General features: G+C 42.0%; 1 protein-coding gene across 1 annotated transcript in view; it reads right to left on the minus strand.

Moving 5' to 3' along the window:
* The window catches only part of stoml2 (stomatin (EPB72)-like 2), a 53,501-nt gene extending 39,927 nt beyond the window's left edge, over positions 1-13,574 (minus strand). Inside the window, exon 1 of the mRNA XM_080184738.1 lies at positions 13,495-13,574. Coding sequence (XP_080040864.1) covers positions 13,495-13,533 — 39 coding nt within the window. The 5' untranslated portion in view covers positions 13,534-13,574. The remainder of the gene's footprint in view (positions 1-13,494) is intronic.
* Positions 13,575-21,379: the final 7,805 nt, after the last annotated feature.

Consider the following 21,379-nt stretch of genomic DNA (forward strand, 5'->3'; position numbering starts at 1 on the left):
AATACATGTGACAATAATAAATAAAATCACATCAGCATCTCGGGGTTACCATTTACCCGAAACTGAACTGGACAAGCCATATAAATACTGTGGCTAGCAGAGCAGGTTAAAGGCTAGGAAGTGGAGAAGGTACTGGGGAGGCGATGGCACAGTGATATTATCACTGGGCTAGTAATCCCAAGACACAAGTTCGAATCCCAACACTGCAGATAGTGAAATTTGAATTTAATTAAAAACTGAAATTAAAAGTCTAATGATAACCATGAAATATTGTCAATTGTCTTAAAATAATCCATTGCCTCACTAATATCCTTCAGGGAAGGAAATCATAAAATAATAGATTCCTTACAGTACAGGAGGCCATTCGGTCCATTAAGTCTGTACTGACCGCGATCCCACCCAGGCCTACTACTGTAATCCACACATTTACCCTATTCATACCCCTGACACTAGGGTCAATTTAACATTGCCAATTAACTTAGCCCATCCATCGTTGGTCTGTGGGAGGAAACCGGAGCACCAGGCAGAAAGTGCAAACTTCACACAGAAAGTGATCAGAGACCAGAATTGAACCTGACGTTGTGAGGCAGCAGTGCTAATCACTGTGTTACTTTTGCCTGGTCTGGCCTACATGTGACTCGAGATTCACAGCAATGTGGTTGATTCTTAACAACCCCCTCAAGGGCAATTAGGCATGGGCAGTAAATGCTGGCCCAACGAGCAACGCCAACGTCCCATGAACAAATAATAAAAAATATCCTGAGATGAGTCTGTCCAGCCTCTACAAGGCACAAGTCACGAGTGCAATGAAATACTCTCCATTTGTCTGACTGAGGGCTGTTGGAGCTGTGCTCAATGAAATTTGACACCATCCAGGATAAAGCAGCCTGCTTAATTGCTACAATCATTCACTCCCTCCAGCACCAATGAACAACGGCAGCTGTGTGTCATCTACAAGATGCACTACAGGGATTCACCAGGTTCCTTAGGCAGAACCTTCCAAATCCACAACCATTTAGGACAAGGGCAGCACTATCTAGAGGTTCCCCTCCAAGACACTCACCATCCTGACTTGGAAATATATTGCTGTTCCATCATTATCATTGGGTCAAAATCCCTAACTGCACTGTGGGTGTACCTAAACCTCAGTGACTGCAGTGATTCAAAAAGACAACTCACCACCACCTTCTGAAAGGATGGGCAATAATTGGTGGCCTAGGCAACAATGCCCCCATCCCATAAATGAACAAAAAAATGAAAGGAATGGAGAGAATATGACATGAGAATTTTGCCTCAATTTTTATGAAAGTATAAAGTAATGGGATTCAGGAAGAGAAAGGGGAGTAATCAGATAGGACAACTAAAGATGAAATGAATATTTCAGGAATGTCATTGATGAAGCAGTTAAAGCTGGTCAGGCCTAGAACATTATCCTGAGGAATTCTTGCAGTGATGTCCTAGAGCTGAGGTGATTGACCTCGCACCACCATAACCTTCGTGCCAGGTATAACTCTAACCAGTGAAGGGTTTTCCCTCTAATTCCATTGGCTCCTGTTTTGCTAGGCCTCAATGATGCCATACGTGGTCATATGCTGCCTTGATGTCAATGGCAGTCACTCTCACCTCACCTCTGGAATTCAGCTCTTTTGTCCATGTTTGAATCAAGACTTCAATGAGGTCAGGAGGTGAATGACAATGACGGAACACAAAGTGAGCATCCATGAGTCGGTTACTACTGAGCAAGTGCTGCTTGAAAGCACCGTTGTTGGCTCCTTCCATCACTTCACTGATGATTGAGAGTAGACTGATGCGACAGTAATTGGCCAGCTGGATATGTCCTGTTTCTTGTGCACAGGTACCTAAACCTCAGTGACTGCAGTGATTCAAAAAGACAACTCACCACCACCTTCTGAAGGGATGGGCAATAATTGGTGGCCTAGGCAACAATGCCCCCATCCCATAAATGAACAAAAAAATGAAAGGAATGGAGAGGATATGACATGAGAATTTTGCCTCAATTTTTATGAAAGTATAAAGTAATGGGATTCAGGAAGAGAAAGGGGAGTAATCAGATAGGATAACTGATAATTTTCCACTGTGCCAGGTAGATACTAATGTAGCTTTTTCAACTCACATTTTCAACTCCAATTGGTCAGACTTTCTATTCTTTAGCTACTTTCCAGTTGAAGATTATGTATTGATTCAAAGAGATAAAGAAAGCAGTACGATCACAAAAGAAATCTATATGGTTGTTGAGAAGAACAATTCCACAGCTCTAATGTAATTTGAGCAACATCATGGTGGTCCTTCTGTTACCTGTATTTAGCGATCATGTGGTGATTTCATTAATTTGTCACTTTAACATCAAGCATTTCTATTTACACGAGTGGGCTATTTTATTTTGAGGGGCAAGACACCTGATATCATCTTTATTACGCAAAGCCTGTTTAGGTAGAATTGGTGATTCTGTAATATGCTAGTTTATCAGTCTGTGGAATTCATCCTAGGTCTGGATTCCATACTGATGATGACATAGTAAGAATTTTAACCATGTGCTCATTCAGAATTTGTGGGTTGCATATAATTGCTGGCAGAACATCTGGTTAAAATTAGCTAAGATGGATCTGATAGTTAAATGACTCAACACTCAAGCTTACTCACAAATGATGGCTGCATGGGCACTGAGGGTCCTCACTGCCTGTAGATCTGCAACAATAGCAAAGGATAAAAACTGGAAGAGGGGCGACACGGAGGCACAGTGCTTAGCACTGCTGCCTCACAGCGCTAGGGACGCACGTTCAATTCCCTACTTGGGTCACTGTCTGTGTGGACTCTGAACATCCCCCCCGTGTTTGCGTGGGTTTCACGCACCTGTTCTGGTTTCCTCTCTCTGTCCAAAAGATTGTTAGGTGCATTGGCCATGCTAAATTCTCCCTCAGTGTACCCCAACAGGCACTGGAGTGTGGCGATGAGGGGATTTTCATAGTAACTTCTTTGCAGAGTTAATGCAAGTCTACTTGTGGTGCTAATAAACAAACTTTAACAATACTTTGGTAGGAAAAATAATTTGTTTATCTAACCTAGCCTTCTATGCTATGATGCTGGAAATACTAACCAGGAATTCATCCAGTCCTTTTTAAAAAGCTGGCTTAATTTTGTATTCTACCATCCTGGCTATTAATCTGTTCTATAATTCATCCTTTTTTCTTTTTTTAAAAAATACCATATCAACAACTTATATTTTAAAGTTCTCTTAAAGTAATAAAACTTCCGAATGCACTTTGCAGGAACATTATCAAAAGAAAATGATACCAAGCCACATAAGGAGTTATTGAACAGATAAGTTTGACCTAAGAAGTAGGTATTAAGAGCTTCACAGAGAGAGAGGGGGAGAGGAGACCTGGAGGGATTTCGGAAGGAAATTCAAAAACTTATGAACTGGGATAAGTCATCTGTCCTCGTGATTGAGCCTTGTTCAGAAACTCGTCTTGTATCTCTCTTTTGTACTCCTACCAATAATTCTACACAGAGTACAAAAAGAAACAGTGCTCTAGACGTTCCCTTACTACAAATAAGTTACAACTTCCTTATCTCATTAGAGTTATAATTTACACTGTTGACAGGACAACCCATTTCAGTTACTTTCCATAGTATGAAGCAACATTTTAAAATCCATTTCTACTCATCAATTCACCTGTCATCTAGAAAGTAGAAAAATTGGATTTTTACAGTAAAATACAACCAAAGAAAAAAATGCCTTTTAATAAATTAATAAAACACCTTTTGCAACCCAGAGCACTCCAAAGTATTTAACAACCAATTATGTATTTCTCAAGTGTTGTTATAGCTGAAATGTAGGACACGCAGCAACCAATTTACACACAGCAAGCTCAGAGTCACAGAGGTTTACAGCATGGAAACAGGCCCTTTGGCCCAACTTGTCCATGCCACCCTTTTGTTTAAAATCCCTAAACTAATCCCAATTGCCCGCACTTGGCCCATATCCCATCGTACCCATGTAACCATCTAAGTGCATTTTAAAAGACAAAATTGTAGCTACCTCGACTGCTATCAGACACTCACCACCCTGTGTGAAAAAATTGCCCCTCTCCACACTTTTGTATCTCTCCCCTCTCATCTTAAACCTATGCCCTCTAGTTTTAGACTCCCCTACCTTTGAGAAAAGACATTGACCATCCAGCTGATCTGTGCCCCTCATTATTTTATATTCCTTGAAAAGATTAGCCCTCAGCCTCCTATGCTCCAGAGAAGAAAGTCCCAGTCTACTCAGCCTCTCCTTATAACTCAACCCATCAAGTCCCAGTAGCATCCTAATAAATCTTTTCTGCATTTTCTAGTTTAATAATACCCTTTCTATAACAGGGTGACCAGAATTGCATACAGTATTCCAAGTGTAACCGTAACAATGTCTTGTACAAGTTGAACAAGACATTCCAACTCCTGTATTCAATGTTCTGACCGATGAAACCAAGCATGTCAATGCCTTCTTCACCACTCTGTCCACCTGTGACTCCACTTTCACGCAACTATGAACATGTACCCCTAGATCTCTCTGTTCTGTAACTTTCCCCAATGCCCTACCATTAACTAATTTAGTCCTGTCCTGGTAAAATCTACCAAAATGTATCACCTCGCATTTGTCTAAATTAAACTCCATCTGCCATTCGTCAGCCCATGGGCCTAATTGATCAAGATCCTGTTGCAATTGAAGATAACTTTCTTCATTGTCCACTATGCCACCAATCTTAGTGTCATCTGTAAACTTACTAACCATACCTCCTACATTCTCATCCAAATCATTAATATTAATGACAAACAACAGTGAACCCACCACTGATCCCTGAGACACATCGCTGGTCACAGGTCTCCAATTTGAAAAACAATCCTCACAACTACCTTCTGGCTTCTGTCAAGAAACCAATTGTATATCCAATTAGATACCTCACCCTGGATCCTGTGAGATTTAACTTTATGCAACATCCTATCGTGCAGTACCTTGTCAAAGGCCTTGCTAAAGTCCATGCAGACAACATCAACTGCATTGCCCTCTTCTTCGTTACGCCTTCAAAAAATTCAATCAAATTTGTGGCACATGATTTTCCACTCACAAAGCCATGCTGACCGTCCCCCTAATCAATACTTGCATTTCTAAATGCCTGTAGTTCCATCTCCCAAAATACCTTCCAACAATTTACCCACTACAGATGTGAGGCTCAATGGCTTCTAGTTCCCAGGCTTTTCCCTGCAGCCCTTTTTAAAAAAAGGCACAACGCTTGCCACTCTCCAATCTTCAGGCACCTCACCCATGACAATCAATGATTCAAATATCTCAGGTAGGCGACCCGCAATTTTCTCCCTCACTCCCACAAACAAACATGTACGTGATAATGACAAGATAACCTGGGTTTTCAGTGAAGGTGGTAAAAGAACAATATTGGCCAGGACACAAGAATAGCTCCTAACTCTTTTTCAATATAGTGTTATGGGATATTTTACATTCACCTTGGGCTGACAAGGCTTCAGTTTAAACTGCAACAATTACTTTACCTGAAAAGTTAGCAATTCATCAAAATATTAAAAATATTACATCATTCACCAAAGCATGTACAATATGCTGTTTTCAGTTTCACAATTGAACATCAGACCGCATTCATTTTCATGGATTTATTTGCAAACTTTACGCTTTTAATATAAAACTGCTCGTTGTTTGCAGCTGGGCATACATGCTACAGAGTTGTTACCAAAAATAATGCGTGGAAATAAGCTCCAAAAGAGCACAAATAATTTCAGTCTTTTAATAAATGGACAATTACATAATTGTGCACTTCTGCATGATAAATGTTATGCACTGCAGTTCACCAAGAATTATTGATACCAAGTCCCTTTTCATAAATAAAAATGATTTAGAATCTAATTAGAAATCTTGCAAATAGTCTGAATATATGAGATCATAGCTAAGTACAACTCGAGATTCACATGTCTTAGGGCAAAATATGATAACTGACTCCAACAACAATGTACATATGAAGTTATCAAACATTTGGTGGGCTAAATCTGAACAAATGGAACAGTAATAACAATAAAAGGGGAAAGCAATCAAATGCTCCAAGCTGCTTTAAAAATGTCATAACTGAACTAGCAAGGAACACAAAAGAAAAATCAGGTTTTTCTAATAAAGCAATGTGAATTGTCATTATTTCTATCTATACCTAAATCAGTGCCTAGGAACATTTTATTACACTGAAGAAGCTTTGTAAATATAAATTGTTGGTTGCTTACGTTCTGACATCTGCCATTTCTCAACACAGCATCTGGACATTTAATAGTCCTTTGCCAATCTTCCGCAATCTCTCCTCTTACACAAACAGCACCCTATTCCTTTCAATCATTTGTTTCAACAGGTCTAGTAAGTTCAAGGCTAAACATACTTGGATGTTGTTGCACTGTCCCAACTTGCCAAAACTGTACATTTCAACCTGCATTGGCAGCCATGTTTATCTATCTATGTTTATCTATCTATCATTCACGTAACTCAACTGTTTTGTGAAAAACACCAACTACCAAGTTACTTCGTTAGCATCACATGTCACCAGATTCCCCAAGAATATTAAGAACAATCAGAGTGCTGTGTTTTGGGAAGGACAGCCCTGCTTTCATGACACATCAAGGAATGTTTCCACAGATCTAAATACATCATGACTTAGAGGCACCAGAGAGAATAGGGATTGACAAGATAACAAACAGTGAACTATTCTTCTTGTTTTCTTAGCCCTTCTACTTCCAGGTCACTAGAAACCCGACAACTGAATTATAGTCTAATAAACATGCCTGCAATGTCAGTAATATGTGAATTCTGTCAAGTAGCAACATGGTTGATTCTTCCCTGCAGCTCAATTAGGGACGAATGAAAAACAGCTGCCAGCAAATGGCATCCATACTCATGCCCACTGCTATAATTTTAACACAGTTCAGTATTGCATGGCTTTAAACATGATCAGCATCAATTTGCACATGTTTGTGGCTGATTCACCACATATGGTGAGTGTATTGAACAACGCTGAGCTAAAGGATGTGAAAATTCAACAATGACTGGATGTCAGACAAGCCATCTGACAGCACAAAGGCAGTGGAAGGGGTCAAGAGAAGGAGAACTAGATGTCAGTCACTGAAACCAGCATTCATGAATTTGATTAAATCCATTTTGGTTCTGTGAAAGGGGAGAGAAACAATTAGGAGGGATTCAAACAGGTTGCTGCAAAAGAGATGTGCACACATGAGTTTTATTAACTAAAAATATGTGTAGATGAATCCCCAACTCTCTCCAATAAGACAACCTGAGGACTCTCCACTTCTTAAAAAGACACCCAACTAGTTCTCATCCACCACTGCCCTGCTCCACTTGCTCTCACATTAAACAAATTTCTCTTTTGATTCCACTCACACCTTCCAGATGTGTTACTATAGAAAAACTTATAGGTCCGAGCTAGACCTGCCTTTGTGTGGTTATATGTGGAAAATTCTTTGTTCCAGTTTTTTCCTGGCACATTGATCACTGCATCAATGCCATTTTCCTGTTCTCATCCAACCTGGAAATTTCATTAACTTTGATTATAATTTCCACCCTTCTCTCATCTTCATGTGTCCCATCACAAATGCACTTCCTCAACTTCTCTACCTCCATTTGCGGATAGACAGTCAACTTTCACAAGGCTCATTTTGCACACATCAATCCTTAGTGATAATTCTGCTGTTCCCATTTACCCACCTCTTGTTTCTTCACTGTCTTAATTACCAATTCCCTTTGCTTTGTACCTTCATCCCTTTTGCCATTTAATCACTCCTGCCTTCCAACTTATTACAGACCTATCCTCATCTCTGGAATTGTTTAAAGCTTACACATCCCTAACCTTTTTCAATTCCAGAAAAAACTAATTCTTCCTCTCTTCCGATAGTACCAGACCTGCTGAACATTTCCAGCATTCTGTTTTCATTTTAGATTTCCAACATCCACAGTATTTTGCCTTTGCATATTTCCCTGCCCAAATCTCTCTGTTCTGCTATTAATTTTTGGTGTAGCTATTCTCTCATTCTTCCTCCCAAAATAGCTTACCCTGCGTCCCATCCATCACAGTTTTGTCCTACCCATTGCTTTTGAAATGTAAACTGTAATCAGTAAAGAATGCTCCAGAACTGAGTTTTCTTTTAAAGAAAAAGGACATTAAAATGCCGCAAGGGGTGGCTGCTGTGAGTCTTTTGATTTGGTTTGTGGATTCCCCATTGTCTCAAATAGACAAAAGGACACATCCCAGACTAAGAAGTGTCATTATTTATCTCCCAAAACTACCCAAAAGGTGCTTCCTAACTTGAATGGGTCATGCTGAAACCAAGACAATGACTGTCTCAAACGCCCACCGTGAATGCCTACAAATAATAATCAAGGTTGCGGTAATACACTGAAGCACAACATGTTTGGAAAAGAGGGCTGCAAGAAGGCTGCAATCAACGCATTCATTATCTATGCAGCCACTTCTTTTAAGAGAATAGAATGCAGGCTATTAGGTTCACGGAATTTGTCAGCTCTTGGTCCCATTAGTTTACCTAATACAATTTCTCTGGTGTTTTAAGTTCCTCTCCCCCTTCTGCTCTTGATTTTTCTTGGGATGATATTTGTCTTCTATCTGGAAGACAGATAGAAAATACTTGTTCAAAGTCTCTGTTGATTCCTGTTTCCCATTATTAATTTCCTTGTCTCATCCTCTTAAGTATTTTAGCTCCTGTCTTCCCTTTTATATATATGTAGAAGCGCTATTTTGTATTTCTTGCTAGTTTATTCACATACTCTAATTTCTCCCTCTTGTTGTATGGTCATCCTTTTGCTGGTTTTTAAAATTTTCCAACCTTCTGACCTACCACTAATCTTCACAGTACTGCATGCCTTTTCTTTTAATTTGATCCCATCTTTAGCCATAGATGATGCATTCTCCTCAAGAGATATATTGCAGAGAAAGAAATACCCTATGTTGAAAGTTTGAAATAGCACCCTATTAAATGTTTGCCATTGCTTATCTACTGTTTTACCTTTTAACTTACTTGTACTGTAGCCACTTCATACATTTGTAATTGTCTAGATTTAATTGTTAAACACCAGTTCCAGGTCCATGTTTCACACCCTACAATGAATGCCAGAATCTATCATGACCAGCATTTTCTGTTCTTATATTAAATCCCACTCCATTGATTGACACTCCCCAATGTAGACACTCAACCCCTCTCCACTGACTGTATCTCCCTCATGAACTGATACTTTTCTATACCTCCTCCACAACGGACATTCAAACCCTTTCCACTGACTGTGCCTCCCCCATGAACTGACACTCCCTTCTGACTGCGCCTCCCCCATGAACTGACACTCCCTTCTGACTGTGCCTCCCCCATGAACTGACACTCCCTTCTGACTGCGCCTCCCCCATGAACTGACACTCCCTTCTGACTGTGCCTCCCCCATGAACTGACACTCCCTTCTGACTGTGCCTCCCCCATGAACTGACACTCCCTTCTGACTGTGCCTCCCCCATGAACTGACACTCCCTTCTGACTGTGCCTCCCCCATGAACTGACACTCCCTTCTGACTGTGCCTCCCCCATGAACTGACACTCCCTTCTGACTGTGCCTTCACCATGAACTGATGACATCACAGTACTGGATTGGATCTCAAACTCAAGAAGAGACGACAGGAAAGAGGTGGGGAATCTGGTGAAATAGTGTGACGACAATAATCTCTCCGTTAATATCAGTAAAATGAAGGAGATAGTCATTGATTTCAGGAAATGTAGTGGAGGATATGCCCCAGTCTACATCAATGGTGATGAAGTGGCCCAAGAGCTTCAAGTTCCTAAATGTTCAGATCACCAACAACTTGCCCTGGTCCCTCCATGCTGAAGCAATAGTTAAGAAAGTCCACCAATGCCTATACTTTCTCAGAAGCCTATTCAGCATTTCCACCACATCTCACCAATTCTTACAGATACAGCATAGAAAATATTCAATCCAGTTGTATCACAGCTTGGTTTGGCTCCTAGTCTAACCAAGATCGCAAGAAGCTATAAAGAGTTACGAACGTTGCCCAGTCCATCGTGCAGCCAGCCTCCCATCCACTGACTCCATCTACACTTCCTGCTACCTCAGAAAGCAGCCAGCATAATCAAGGACCCCACATACCCCAGATATACTCTTGTCCATTTTCTTCCGTCGGGAAAAAAGGTACAAAAGTCCGAAAACATGTACCAAACGACTCAAAGACAACTTCTTCCCAGAATTTTGAACGGTCCAATCATATATTAAGCTGATCTTTCTCTTCAATCTACCTGTAGCTGCGACACTATATTTTACAGCCTATCATTTTCCTTTGCCCCTATGTACTCTATGAATGGTGTGTTTTATCTGCGTAGCATGCAAGAAACAATACTTATCACTGTGCACATGACAATAAATAAATAAAACCTGACATTCAAACCCTCTTCACTGACTATACCTCCTGCATGAACTGACTCAAACCCTCTCCATTGACTGTACTACCTCCATGAACTGATCCTCATATCTTGTCTCTATGGTCTGTACCTCCCTCAAGAACTGACACTCAAACCCTCTCCATTGACCATAACCATAAGAACACAAGAAATAGGAGCAGGAGTAGGCCATCTAGCCCTTAGAGCCTGCCCCGCCATTCAATAAGATCATGGCTGATCTGAAGTGGATCAGTTCCACTTTCCCGCTTTCTCCCCATAACCCTTAATTCCCTTGTCTGTCAAAAACCTATATACCTGTGACTTAAATATATTTAGCGAGGTAGCCTCCACCACTTCAACGGGCAGAGAATTCCAGAGATTCACCACCCTTTGAGTGAAGAAGTTCCTCCTCAACTCCGTTCTAAACTGTCCCCCCCCTTATCTTGAGGCTGTGCCCTCTAGTCCTGCTGTCCTTTCTGAGCGGGAAGAATCTCTCTACCTCTACCCTATCCATCCCTATAAGATCCCCCCTCATCCTTCTAAACTCCAATGAGTACAGACCCAGTCTATTTAGCCTCTCTTCATAGTCTAACCCCCTCATCTCCAGTATCAGCCTAGTGAACCACCTCTGCACTCCCTCCAAGGCCAAAATATCCTTGCGCAAGTGCGGCAACCAAAACTGCACACAGTACTCCAGCTGCAGCCTCACCAGTGCCCTGTACAGTTGCAGCAAGACCTCCCTGCTTTTATATTCTATCCCCCTTGCTATAAAGGCCAGCATCCCATTCGCCTTCTTGATCACCTGCTGCACCTGCAGACTGGGTTTCTGCGACTCATGCACAAGGACCCCCAGGTCCCTCTGCACCGTAGCATGCTGCAGCTTTTCTCCCTTTAAATAGTAATCCCTCCTACTATTATTTCTGCCAAAGTGGATAACCTCACACTTGCTAACATTGTACTCCATCTGCCAGGTCCTCGCCCACTTGCTCAGCCTATCCAGATCCCTCTGCAGACTTTCCACACCCTCTGCACAATTTGCTTTTCCACTCATCTTTGTGTCATCAGCAAATTTCGTTACCCTACACTCAGCCCCCTCCTCCAGATCATCTATATAAATGGTAAATATCTGAGGCCCCAGCACCGATCCCTGCGGCACTCCACTAGTCACCAACCGCCAATCAGAATAGCACCCATTGATACCAGCTCTCTGCCTCCTATTAGGCAACCAATCCGCTACCCATGCTAACACCTTACCCCCAACTCCATGCCCCCTAATCTTCTGCAGCAACCTTTTGTGCGGCACCTTATCAAACGCCTTTTGAAAATCGAGAAACACCACATCCACTGGTTCCCCTCTGTCTACTGCACTAGTCACATCCTCATAGAAATCCAATAAATTCGTCAAACACGACTTCCCCTTAATGAATCCGTGCTGCGTCTGCTCTCTCAAACAATTCTTTTCTAGGTGCCTCGCTATTTCTTTTTTGATGACGGATTCAAGCATTTTTCCAACAACAGACATTAAACTAACCGGCCTATAATTCCCTGCCTTTTGCCTGCTACCTTTTTTAAACAGCGGCACAACATGAGCCGTTTTCCAATCTTCTGGCACTTCCCCGGAATCCAGCGAAGTTTGGTAAATAATCGCTAAGGCATCTACTATCACCTCTGGCATTTCCTTCAGACCCTGGGATGCATTCCATCCGGTCCTGGGGACTCATCCACCATCAGTCCCATTAGTCTATCAAGCACTACCTCTCTAGTGACAGTAATCGTATTCAGGCCCTCAACTCCTACCATTCTTCTATCTTTAATATCCGGCAAACTATTCGCGTCCTCCTCTGTGAAGACCGAGACAAAAAACTTATTTAAGGCCTCAGCCATTTCCTCATCTCCCACCACTAAATCCCCCCTCTCATCCTCTAAGGGTCCAACATTCACTCTAGCCAGCCTCCTCTTCTTTATATATTTGTAAAAACTCTTACTGTCCTTTTTTATATTTAGTGCTAGTTTAGCTTCATATCTATCTTTCCTTTCTTTATCAACTTCCTAGTCATTCTTTGTTGATTTTTAAACCTCTCCCATTATTCTACTCGCCCACTACTAATCACCCCAATGAACTGACCCTCGAATTCTCTCCATTGACTATACCTCCCCATTAACTGACTCAAACCCTCTCCATTGACTGTACCTCACCATGAACTGACTCAAACCTTCTCCATTGATTGTAATACCCCCACGAACTGACACTCATATCTTATTTCTGCAGTCTGCACCTTCCCCAAGAGCTGTCTCAAACCCTTCCACTGACTATACCTTCCCCATGAACTGACACTCAAATCCTCTCCATTGACCATAACCACTCCATCCCCCAAGAACTGACACTCAAATCCTCTTTATTGACTGTACCTCCTTCATGAACTAACCCTCAAATCCTTTCCACGGACTATCTCCCCCATGAACTGACCCTGTCTCTATTGATTGTGTGTCCCCCATGAACTGACCCTGTCTCCATTGACTGTACTTCTCACTGACGTATTTCTCCCATAAACTGACCCTGTATCTTTTGACTGTACCACCCACATGAACTGACTATCTCTACTGACTATCCTTTCCCCCATGAACTGATCATGTCTCTATTGTCTGTTCTTCCCCCAGGAACTGATCATATGTCTATTGACTGTACCTCCCTCATGAACTGACGCTGTATCTATTGACTGTACTTCCCCCATGAAGTGACCCCGTATCTATTAACTGTTCTTCCCCCATGAACTAACTCTATCTCTACTGATTCCCTCCTGGTGACCTCTCTGGCCTGGGCACGAGGTGCGCAGACAGCAACCAGCACGTGAATCTGCTCGACCTCACTGACAAACGGCCACAGCACGCGCCCTCCCTGGACGCTGATTGTCCGCGAGGCCCCACGACCCGAGGCGGGGCACCCCCAGTCGGCGTTTCCATGGTTACCTGGAGTAAAGCCTGCCCCCGGATCAACGAACGCAACATCTCTGCAGCTCCAACAAGCGGACAGGAAGTGCGGAGCTCCGGCAAAACATATTTTGGGCTGCAAACTATTTACTCCGATGGGAAACATAGAGCAGGCACTAAAGGTTCCGGCAGACGACTTTCTTTCAAAATTTCAGTCTTAACCTGAGAGTGACTCCCCCATTTCTGAACCATTGTCAATTTTTTTAAACGGTACTTGTCCTTGCTGCTGATATAATTTTGCATTAAAACGAATGTGCTTTACCAACTCTCCAGGACTGTTCTGGAGTATCCAAGAGTTAAATGTTAACTGTCTACTCACGATTACCGGCTTAGCAGGAGAAAAAAATGTTTGCAGCATTCAAATATGCGTTATCGTCATTGTCTTTGAACACTTTTTGTTATATTGTTCTTAAATGTGGCATTCAGAACTTTTGAAAATATTAGGAACTAGTATGCCGTATCACTCATCCCACACTACAGGCAAGTGCCAACAACGTGTTGGTCTGCAGCATATAGTAAGATCTGACAAATATATAGATAAAATCCAACATGTTGTAAGGTGTTGGGTGTAATTTGGTAGGACTTATTAAATTATTTGTAATCTTAGGTCGTTCAATAGTAAGTATTTATTAACTACTATAAATATGGGTACAGTAAAGGTTCTAGCTAGGAGCAGTCTTCACACTTGCTTCTGCACACAGCTCTGTCCACCACTACACTAATCGCTAGGTGCAGGTCATATGTTCTTTTCAATCAATCTGTGGATAGTACTGTATTCAGCCTCTTTATGTGCCAGACTCTTATGCAGCATTTGAGTTGAAAAGTGTGATCATTTCAAATTTGGCAGGAGAACTAACCATCCCTTAATTTTACAGGCTTGTCCCATAACTGACAGCACCATTCTGAGATCAAGGTTGCATGCATGCAGGACATTGTTAATTTGTACCTTTACAGAGCACTACCCATTCCTTCCCTCACTGAGTCCTCTTGCAGCTCTGGCATTTCCTCCACCATCCATTCACCCACTCCTCCCCTCCACCACCACCTCCTCAATCCCTTTTCTCACAGGTCTGCCATCTCAACCCCTTCTCTGGCAGCAACCCCAACACCCATCCAACCCCGCTATAATGGACCTTCATGCCACTGTGTCCCTTAATTTTCACCACGGGAATTGGTCACCCTGCTCTGGGAACCATAGGACATAAAAGTGGCAGCAGGTGTCTGAATAGAACACAAGCATAATAAATAGATGCTGAATTACATTGAGAAAAATCAAACCGAAACAGTATGTGGCAGAGAGAGAGAAAAAGTTGCCACAAAAACGCATAAACAGCTCCAGCTCAGTTGAACCGGGAGGCTGATGATGTTGGTGAGACATTTGAGATGTATAAACAAAGGTAAAGATTGACATTTAGTAGCTTTCTAAAAGACTCTGTGTCATGAACCACAGTGATGTTACCTATGGGGGTGTCCCAACTTGAAACACCAGTTTGTGGTGGTCCATTGGTGTTTTGGATTTTGTGAGGAGTCATGTAAAACCCCATTGAGGAACCAGTCCAGTTGTTATATAACAAATATTATTAACTTAGAAGAAAAATACACAACAAAAAGGACAATATTCTAAGACATGTAATTATATAAACAGCTAAACACACAGTTTATATGGAAATTACCCTTGTTCCAAAATATGTCTATGACTCCCTGAACTCACTGAGACTTCCCTTTCCCAAACAACATCCAAATTAAATAAATCTATAAGTCAAATCCAGTTTATAGTTATCACAAAATACAGGGCTGACGATCAAGGATGGGAAATGTCTTTTCCTAGCCCAGCGAAGATATTTAAGCTGCCTTTACAAAGGTTTCCTGCAAAGCCTTGGCTCTGTGACTTAGAAATATGAACTTAGGAGCAGGAGGCCATTTGGCCCTTTGACACTGCTCCACCATTTGTTGGGATCATAGCTGACCATCCAGCCCAATAATCTGATCCCACCTTCCCCCTATATACTTTGATGCCCTTCACCTCAAGTGAACCTGCTCTTGGCCTGGGAGGGCGGGGGGTGGAGTGGTGGGGGGTGTATGGTTTGCTCTGCTGCTGATATCACAGTAAGAAGTCTCACAACACCAGGTTAAAGTCCAAGGTTTATTTGATAGCAAAAGCCACTGACTTTTGGAGCACCTGCTGCTCCTTTGTCAGGTGAGTGGGAGTTCTGTTTTCAAACAGGGCATTTAAAGATACAAACTCAATTTACAAAATAATGGTTGGAATGTGAGTCATTACAGGTAATTAAGTCTTAAAGGTACAGACAATGTGAGCGGAGAGAGCATTAAGCACATGTTAAACAGATGTGTATTGTCTCCAGACAAGACATTTAGTGAGATTTTGCAAGCTCAGGCAAGTCGTGGGAGTTACAAATAGTGTGGTATGAGCCCAAGCTCCTGATTGAGGCCGTCCTCATGTGTGCAGAACTTGGCTATCAATCTCTGCTCAGCGACTCTGCACTGTCGTATGTCGTGAAGGCCGCCTTGGAGAACACTTAGCTGAAAATCAGAGGCCAAATGCCTGTGACCGCTGAAGTGTTTCCCAACAGGAAGAGAACACTCTTGCCTGGCCTGCACACTATACAGAGAAAACATACCATTCACAGAGTACATAGGGGAAAAGGAAAGAGAGAGTGCAGAATGTAAGATTACATAGAACACAGAACATAGAACATTACGGCACAGTACAGGCCCTTCAGCCCTCAAATGTTGTGCCGAGCTATGTCCAATCCCAAGATCAAGCTATCCCCTTCCTATAATTCTGGAGTGCTCCATGTGCCTATCCAATAACTGCTTGAAAATTCCTAAAGTGTCAGACTCCACTATCACAGAAGGCAGTGCATTCCACACCCCAACCACTCTCTGAGTGAAGAATCTACCTCGGACAGCCCTCCTATATCTCCCACCGTGAACTTCATAGTTATGCCCCCTAGTAACAGCTACATCCACCCAAGGAAATAGTCTCTGCATGTTCACTCTATCAATCCCTCTCATCAGCTTATAAACCTCTATTAAGTCACCTCTCATCCTCCTCCGCTCTAAAGAGAAAAGCCCCAGCTCCCTCAACCTTTCCTCATGAGACCTACCCTCCAAACCAGGCAGCATCCTGGTAAATCTCCTCTGCACTCTCTTCAATGCTTCCACATCCTTCTTAATAGATAAGGTGCATCTCAAACATGAGTGTTGGATACAAGGTAGTCACCTGCATAGCAGTGTTATGCATTGGCCGAGGCATGAATATTGCAAGTTGACATGGAAAGGTAACTTTGCACATTTTGCTGTCCCACTATTTTGGCAGCATTTGCAGTTCAGGTAGCATAGGATGAGCTTTGCGAGGAAGCCAATGTTTACGAAAGCTTGGAATGGTGCATTTGGCATCCACTGTAGAAATTGAACTGTTGGCCAGAATAAATTATGTGCAATTTCATTCAAAAAGCCATTATTGCAGAGTTTTAGGATCAATCAGTACAATCTGCCTTGTCTGCATGCATGGTGGTACATCCAATTATATCAGCATGCGTACCGGGTGTGAAGTCTTGAGTCATTACGGTACTCTCAGCATTGTGGCATGGTTTGAATATGCACAGGGTGGCAACTTTGGCTCCTCATTTCCAGGCACTGCCATTTATGTGAGGGGGCCAGGTTGTGAGGGACTTCTTGTGTCTGCATGGGTTTCCTCCAGGTGCTTCGGTTTCCTCCCACAGTCCAAAGACGTGCTGGTTAGTTCCATTGGCCGTGCTAAATTCTCCCTCCGTGTCCCTGAACAGGCGCTCCCGTGTGACAATTAGAGGATTTTCACAGTGACTCCATTGCAATGGAGTTAATGTAAGCCTTCTTGTAACACTAATATTTAAACCTTTTTAATGTCCTTTAGGGAAGGAAATCTGCCGTCCTTATGCATGAGTCCTTGTGCATGAGTCGCAAAAACCCAGCTTGCAGGTGCAGCAGGTGGTCAGGAAGGCGAATGGGATGCTGGCCTTCATAGCGAGGGGGATTGAATATAAAAGTAGGGAGGTCTTGCTGCAGCTGTATAGGGCACTGGTGAGGCCGCAGCTGGAGTACTGTGTGCAGTTTTGGGCGCCGCACCTGCGCAAGGATATTTTGGCCCTGGAGGGAGTGCAGAGGAGGTTTACTAGGCTGATACCGGAGTTGAGGGGATTGAGCTATGAGGAGAGGCTGGATAAACTAGGCTTGTACTCGTTAGAGTTTAGAAGAATGAGGGGAGATCTCACTGAGACGTATAAGATGATGAATGGGATGGATAGGATAGAGGTGGAGAGACTCTTCCCGCTCAAAAAAAGACAGTAGGACTAGGGGGCACAGCCTCAAGATAAAGGGGAGGCGGTTTAGAACGGAGTTGAGGAGGAACTTCTTCACTCAAAGGGTGGTGAATCTCTGGAATTCTCTGCCCGTTGAAGTGGTGGAGGCTGCCTCGCTAAATATTTTTAAGAAGCGGGTTGATGGGTTCTTGATAAGAGAGGGGATTAAGGGTTATGGGGAGAGGGCGGGAAAGTGGAACTGAGCCACGACAGATCAGCCATGATCTTATTGAATGGCGGGGCAGGCTCGAAGGGCTAGATGGCCTACTCCTGCTCCTATTTCTTATGTTCTTATGTTCTTACCATGTCTGTTTATAAAATGCTGAGGCCCAATTTTATTATTGTGAGGTTTGCGGTGATTTTAATGCCTTAGAGTCATACAATATAGAAGAGGTCCTTCAAATCTGCACCACAAAACTACACACAATCTACACTATTTCCACTTTCCAGCACTGGGCCCATAGCCTTGAATGTTATAAGAATTCAAATACTCGTCCATGTACTGAATACATACTTTGGTTCTGTCTTCACACAGGAGGACCAAGTACAATACCAGAAATTTTGGAGAACAGAGGGTTTAGCAGGGTTAAGTGAAAGGGAGAATCTGAAGGAGATCAGTATTAGTAGAGAAATGGTGTTAGGGAAACTGATGGGATTGAAGGCCAATAAATCCCCTGGGCCTGATGATTTACATCCCAGAGTACTTAAAGAGGTGTTCTAAGAAACAGTGGATGCATTAGTGGTTATCTTTCAAGATTCTATAGACTCTGGAACCTTTCCTACAGATTGGAGGGTAGTTAATGTAACCCCACTATTTAAAAAGGAAGGTAGAGAAAAAACAGGTAATTATAGACCATTCAGCTTGACATCGATAGTGGAGAAAATTCTCAAATCCGTTACCTTATAATTTATTGCACACCCTTGGAAAACAGTGGCAGGATTGGACAGAAGCAGCATGGATTTATGAAAGGGAAATAATGCTTGACAAATCTACTGGAATTCTTTGAGTATGTAACTAGTAGATGAGGGGGAGCCAGTGGATGTAGTTAATTTGGACTTTCAGAAGGCTTTTGACGAAGTTCCACAAAATAGATTAGCAGGTAAAATTAAAGCACATGGGACTGGGGGCAGTAGAGATGGATAGTAAACTGACTGGCAGACAGGAAACAAAGAGCAGGAATAAACGTCTCTTTTTCAAAATGGTAGGCAGTGTCTAGTGGCGTACAGAGATCAGTGATAGTATCCCCACTATTCACTATATATATTATGATTTAGATGAGGGATCTAATAGAACATAGAACATTACAGCACAGAACAGGCCCTTCGGCCCATGATGTTGCGCCGACCAATTAAGAAAAAAGCAATGACCCACTCACCTATACCAATCCCTTTCCATCCATAAACCTAATATCTCCAAATTTGTAGATGGCACAATGTTGGGTGGGAAGGTAAGTTGTAAGGAGGATGCAGAAATCCTGCAGTGTGATTTGGATAAGCTGAGTGGGCGAATGATAGGCAATGGAGTATAATTTGGATAAGGTGAAGTTATCCACTTTGGTAGCAAAAATGGGAAAGCAGATTACTATCTGAATAGCCATAAATTAGGAGAGGGGAATGTGCAACGAGACCTGGGTGTCCTTGTACACCAGTCATTGAAGGTAAGCATGCAGGTGCAGCAGACGGTAAAAAGGGCAAATGGTATGTTGGCCTTCATAGTGAGAGGATTTGAGTACAGGAGCAGGGGATGTCTTGATGCAAGGTCTTGGCGAGGCCACACTTGGAATATTGTGTGTAGTTTTGGTCTCCTTGTCAGAGGAAGGATGTGCTTGCTCTAGAGGGAGTTTAGAGAAGCTTTGCCAGACTGATCCCTGACGTATGACATATGAGGAGAGATTGAGTCGGTTGGAATTGTGTTCACTGGAGTTCAGAACAATGAAGGGGGAATCTCATAGAAACCTATAAAATGTTCCCGATGGTTGGGGTGTCCAGAACCAGGGGTCAAAGCCTGACAATACAGGGTAGAAAGTTTAGGACAGAGATGAAGAGATATTTCTTCACCTAGAGAGTGGTCAGTCTATAGAATTTAGAGGAATGGAGATTCTTGAGGAGATAAGGCCACAATCAGATCAGCCATGATCTTATTGAATGACAAAGCAGGCTTAAGGGGCTGAATGGCCTACCCTGTTCCTATTTCCTATGTTCTTATTTTGTTCTTACCCATGATCCTATTGAATGTCAGAGCATGCTTCTGAGGCCATTTGGCCAACTGCTGTTCCTATTTCTTATGTTCTTGTGTTCGTATACAGCAGTAAAGCAGTATAGAAAAGGTAAGTGCGTTTACCCAAATTTAAGAATGATTGGAGAAGGCTTGCAAGTTCAAACAAGGCAAATTTTTGTCTGATGTCAGGAAACCCTTCAGACAAAAAGTAATGGGATTATCCTGGAGCTTTCGAGAATTAAAAAATAATCTCATAGACACTGTTGCAATCTGACTCACAAAAAAAATTTGGGCATTAACATTTTTTTTTCAATTTTGTTCAAGACCTAAACTTATTATTTGTTAAACGTATTGGAAATGTTTGAATAAGGCAGTGCAGTTAGAGGTATAAGGGCACTCAAATTCAAGATATAGTCTAATCACGCTTTGTAACATTATGATAAATTTGTGCAACAAACATTTTGGTTGTGTAATGAAGGCAATCTAAAATAATATATTAAACAATTGAATGTTAAAATAGGTAAGAGTGGTAGTGGTGGGATGTGAGGTGGTGGGGGGCGGGGGGAGATGTCAGGTGGGGGAGGTGAATTCTCTGACAGATGAGCTGAATGAGGAAAATATTCTTGTTAATCCACAGTAAACTTTTGATAACAATTTCTCATCCTAAAAGCTATGCTTTCTTTATGTAATTCATTAAGATACTGTATTAATGTTATATCATTTGAATAATATGATTTTTTTGAGTCTAACTATAATCGCAATGTGTTTGCTTTGCTTATTGTTCCTTTTATTGTTTGGGTGGGATTTGTTTTCAGGCAATGTTGGCTCTCGATTAAATTCAAGGTGTTCACCGCATAAAACCAATAATGTTACTTTTTATATCAAATTCTGAAATGAGGCTGACAGATTGGCCACTTTCAGCCTTCCTTTTAATGATACAATTAGGATGACAAGAAAAGCAGACGGGCACATCAGATGTCATTCACTTAAGTTTAAAAATGTGACCTCTTTCAAGTGCATCTCGATTAAATACAGCTGCATAATAGGTTTTTCAATCACTGTCTCCCCCACTCATCATAACATTCACTCTTAACATTTCCCCAATGTTGACAGCTTTATGGAGCGAAACACGTGAGTTTTAAATTCCATAAATCAATTGCAGCTCACATAGCCATAGAGCAATTAAAAGGAAAACCAATGAGAACAGCTTTAGAATTTAAAAAAGTCACGGTTCAAGTTATAAAATATTAAATGCACAACACGGTATCCTGATTTAAAGAATACA

The sequence above is a fragment of the Carcharhinus amblyrhynchos genome, chromosome 1, assembly GCF_965287045.1.
Source record: "Carcharhinus amblyrhynchos chromosome 1, sCarAmb.v2.hapA, whole genome shotgun sequence".
Lineage (NCBI taxonomy): Eukaryota > Metazoa > Chordata > Chondrichthyes > Carcharhiniformes > Carcharhinidae > Carcharhinus > Carcharhinus amblyrhynchos.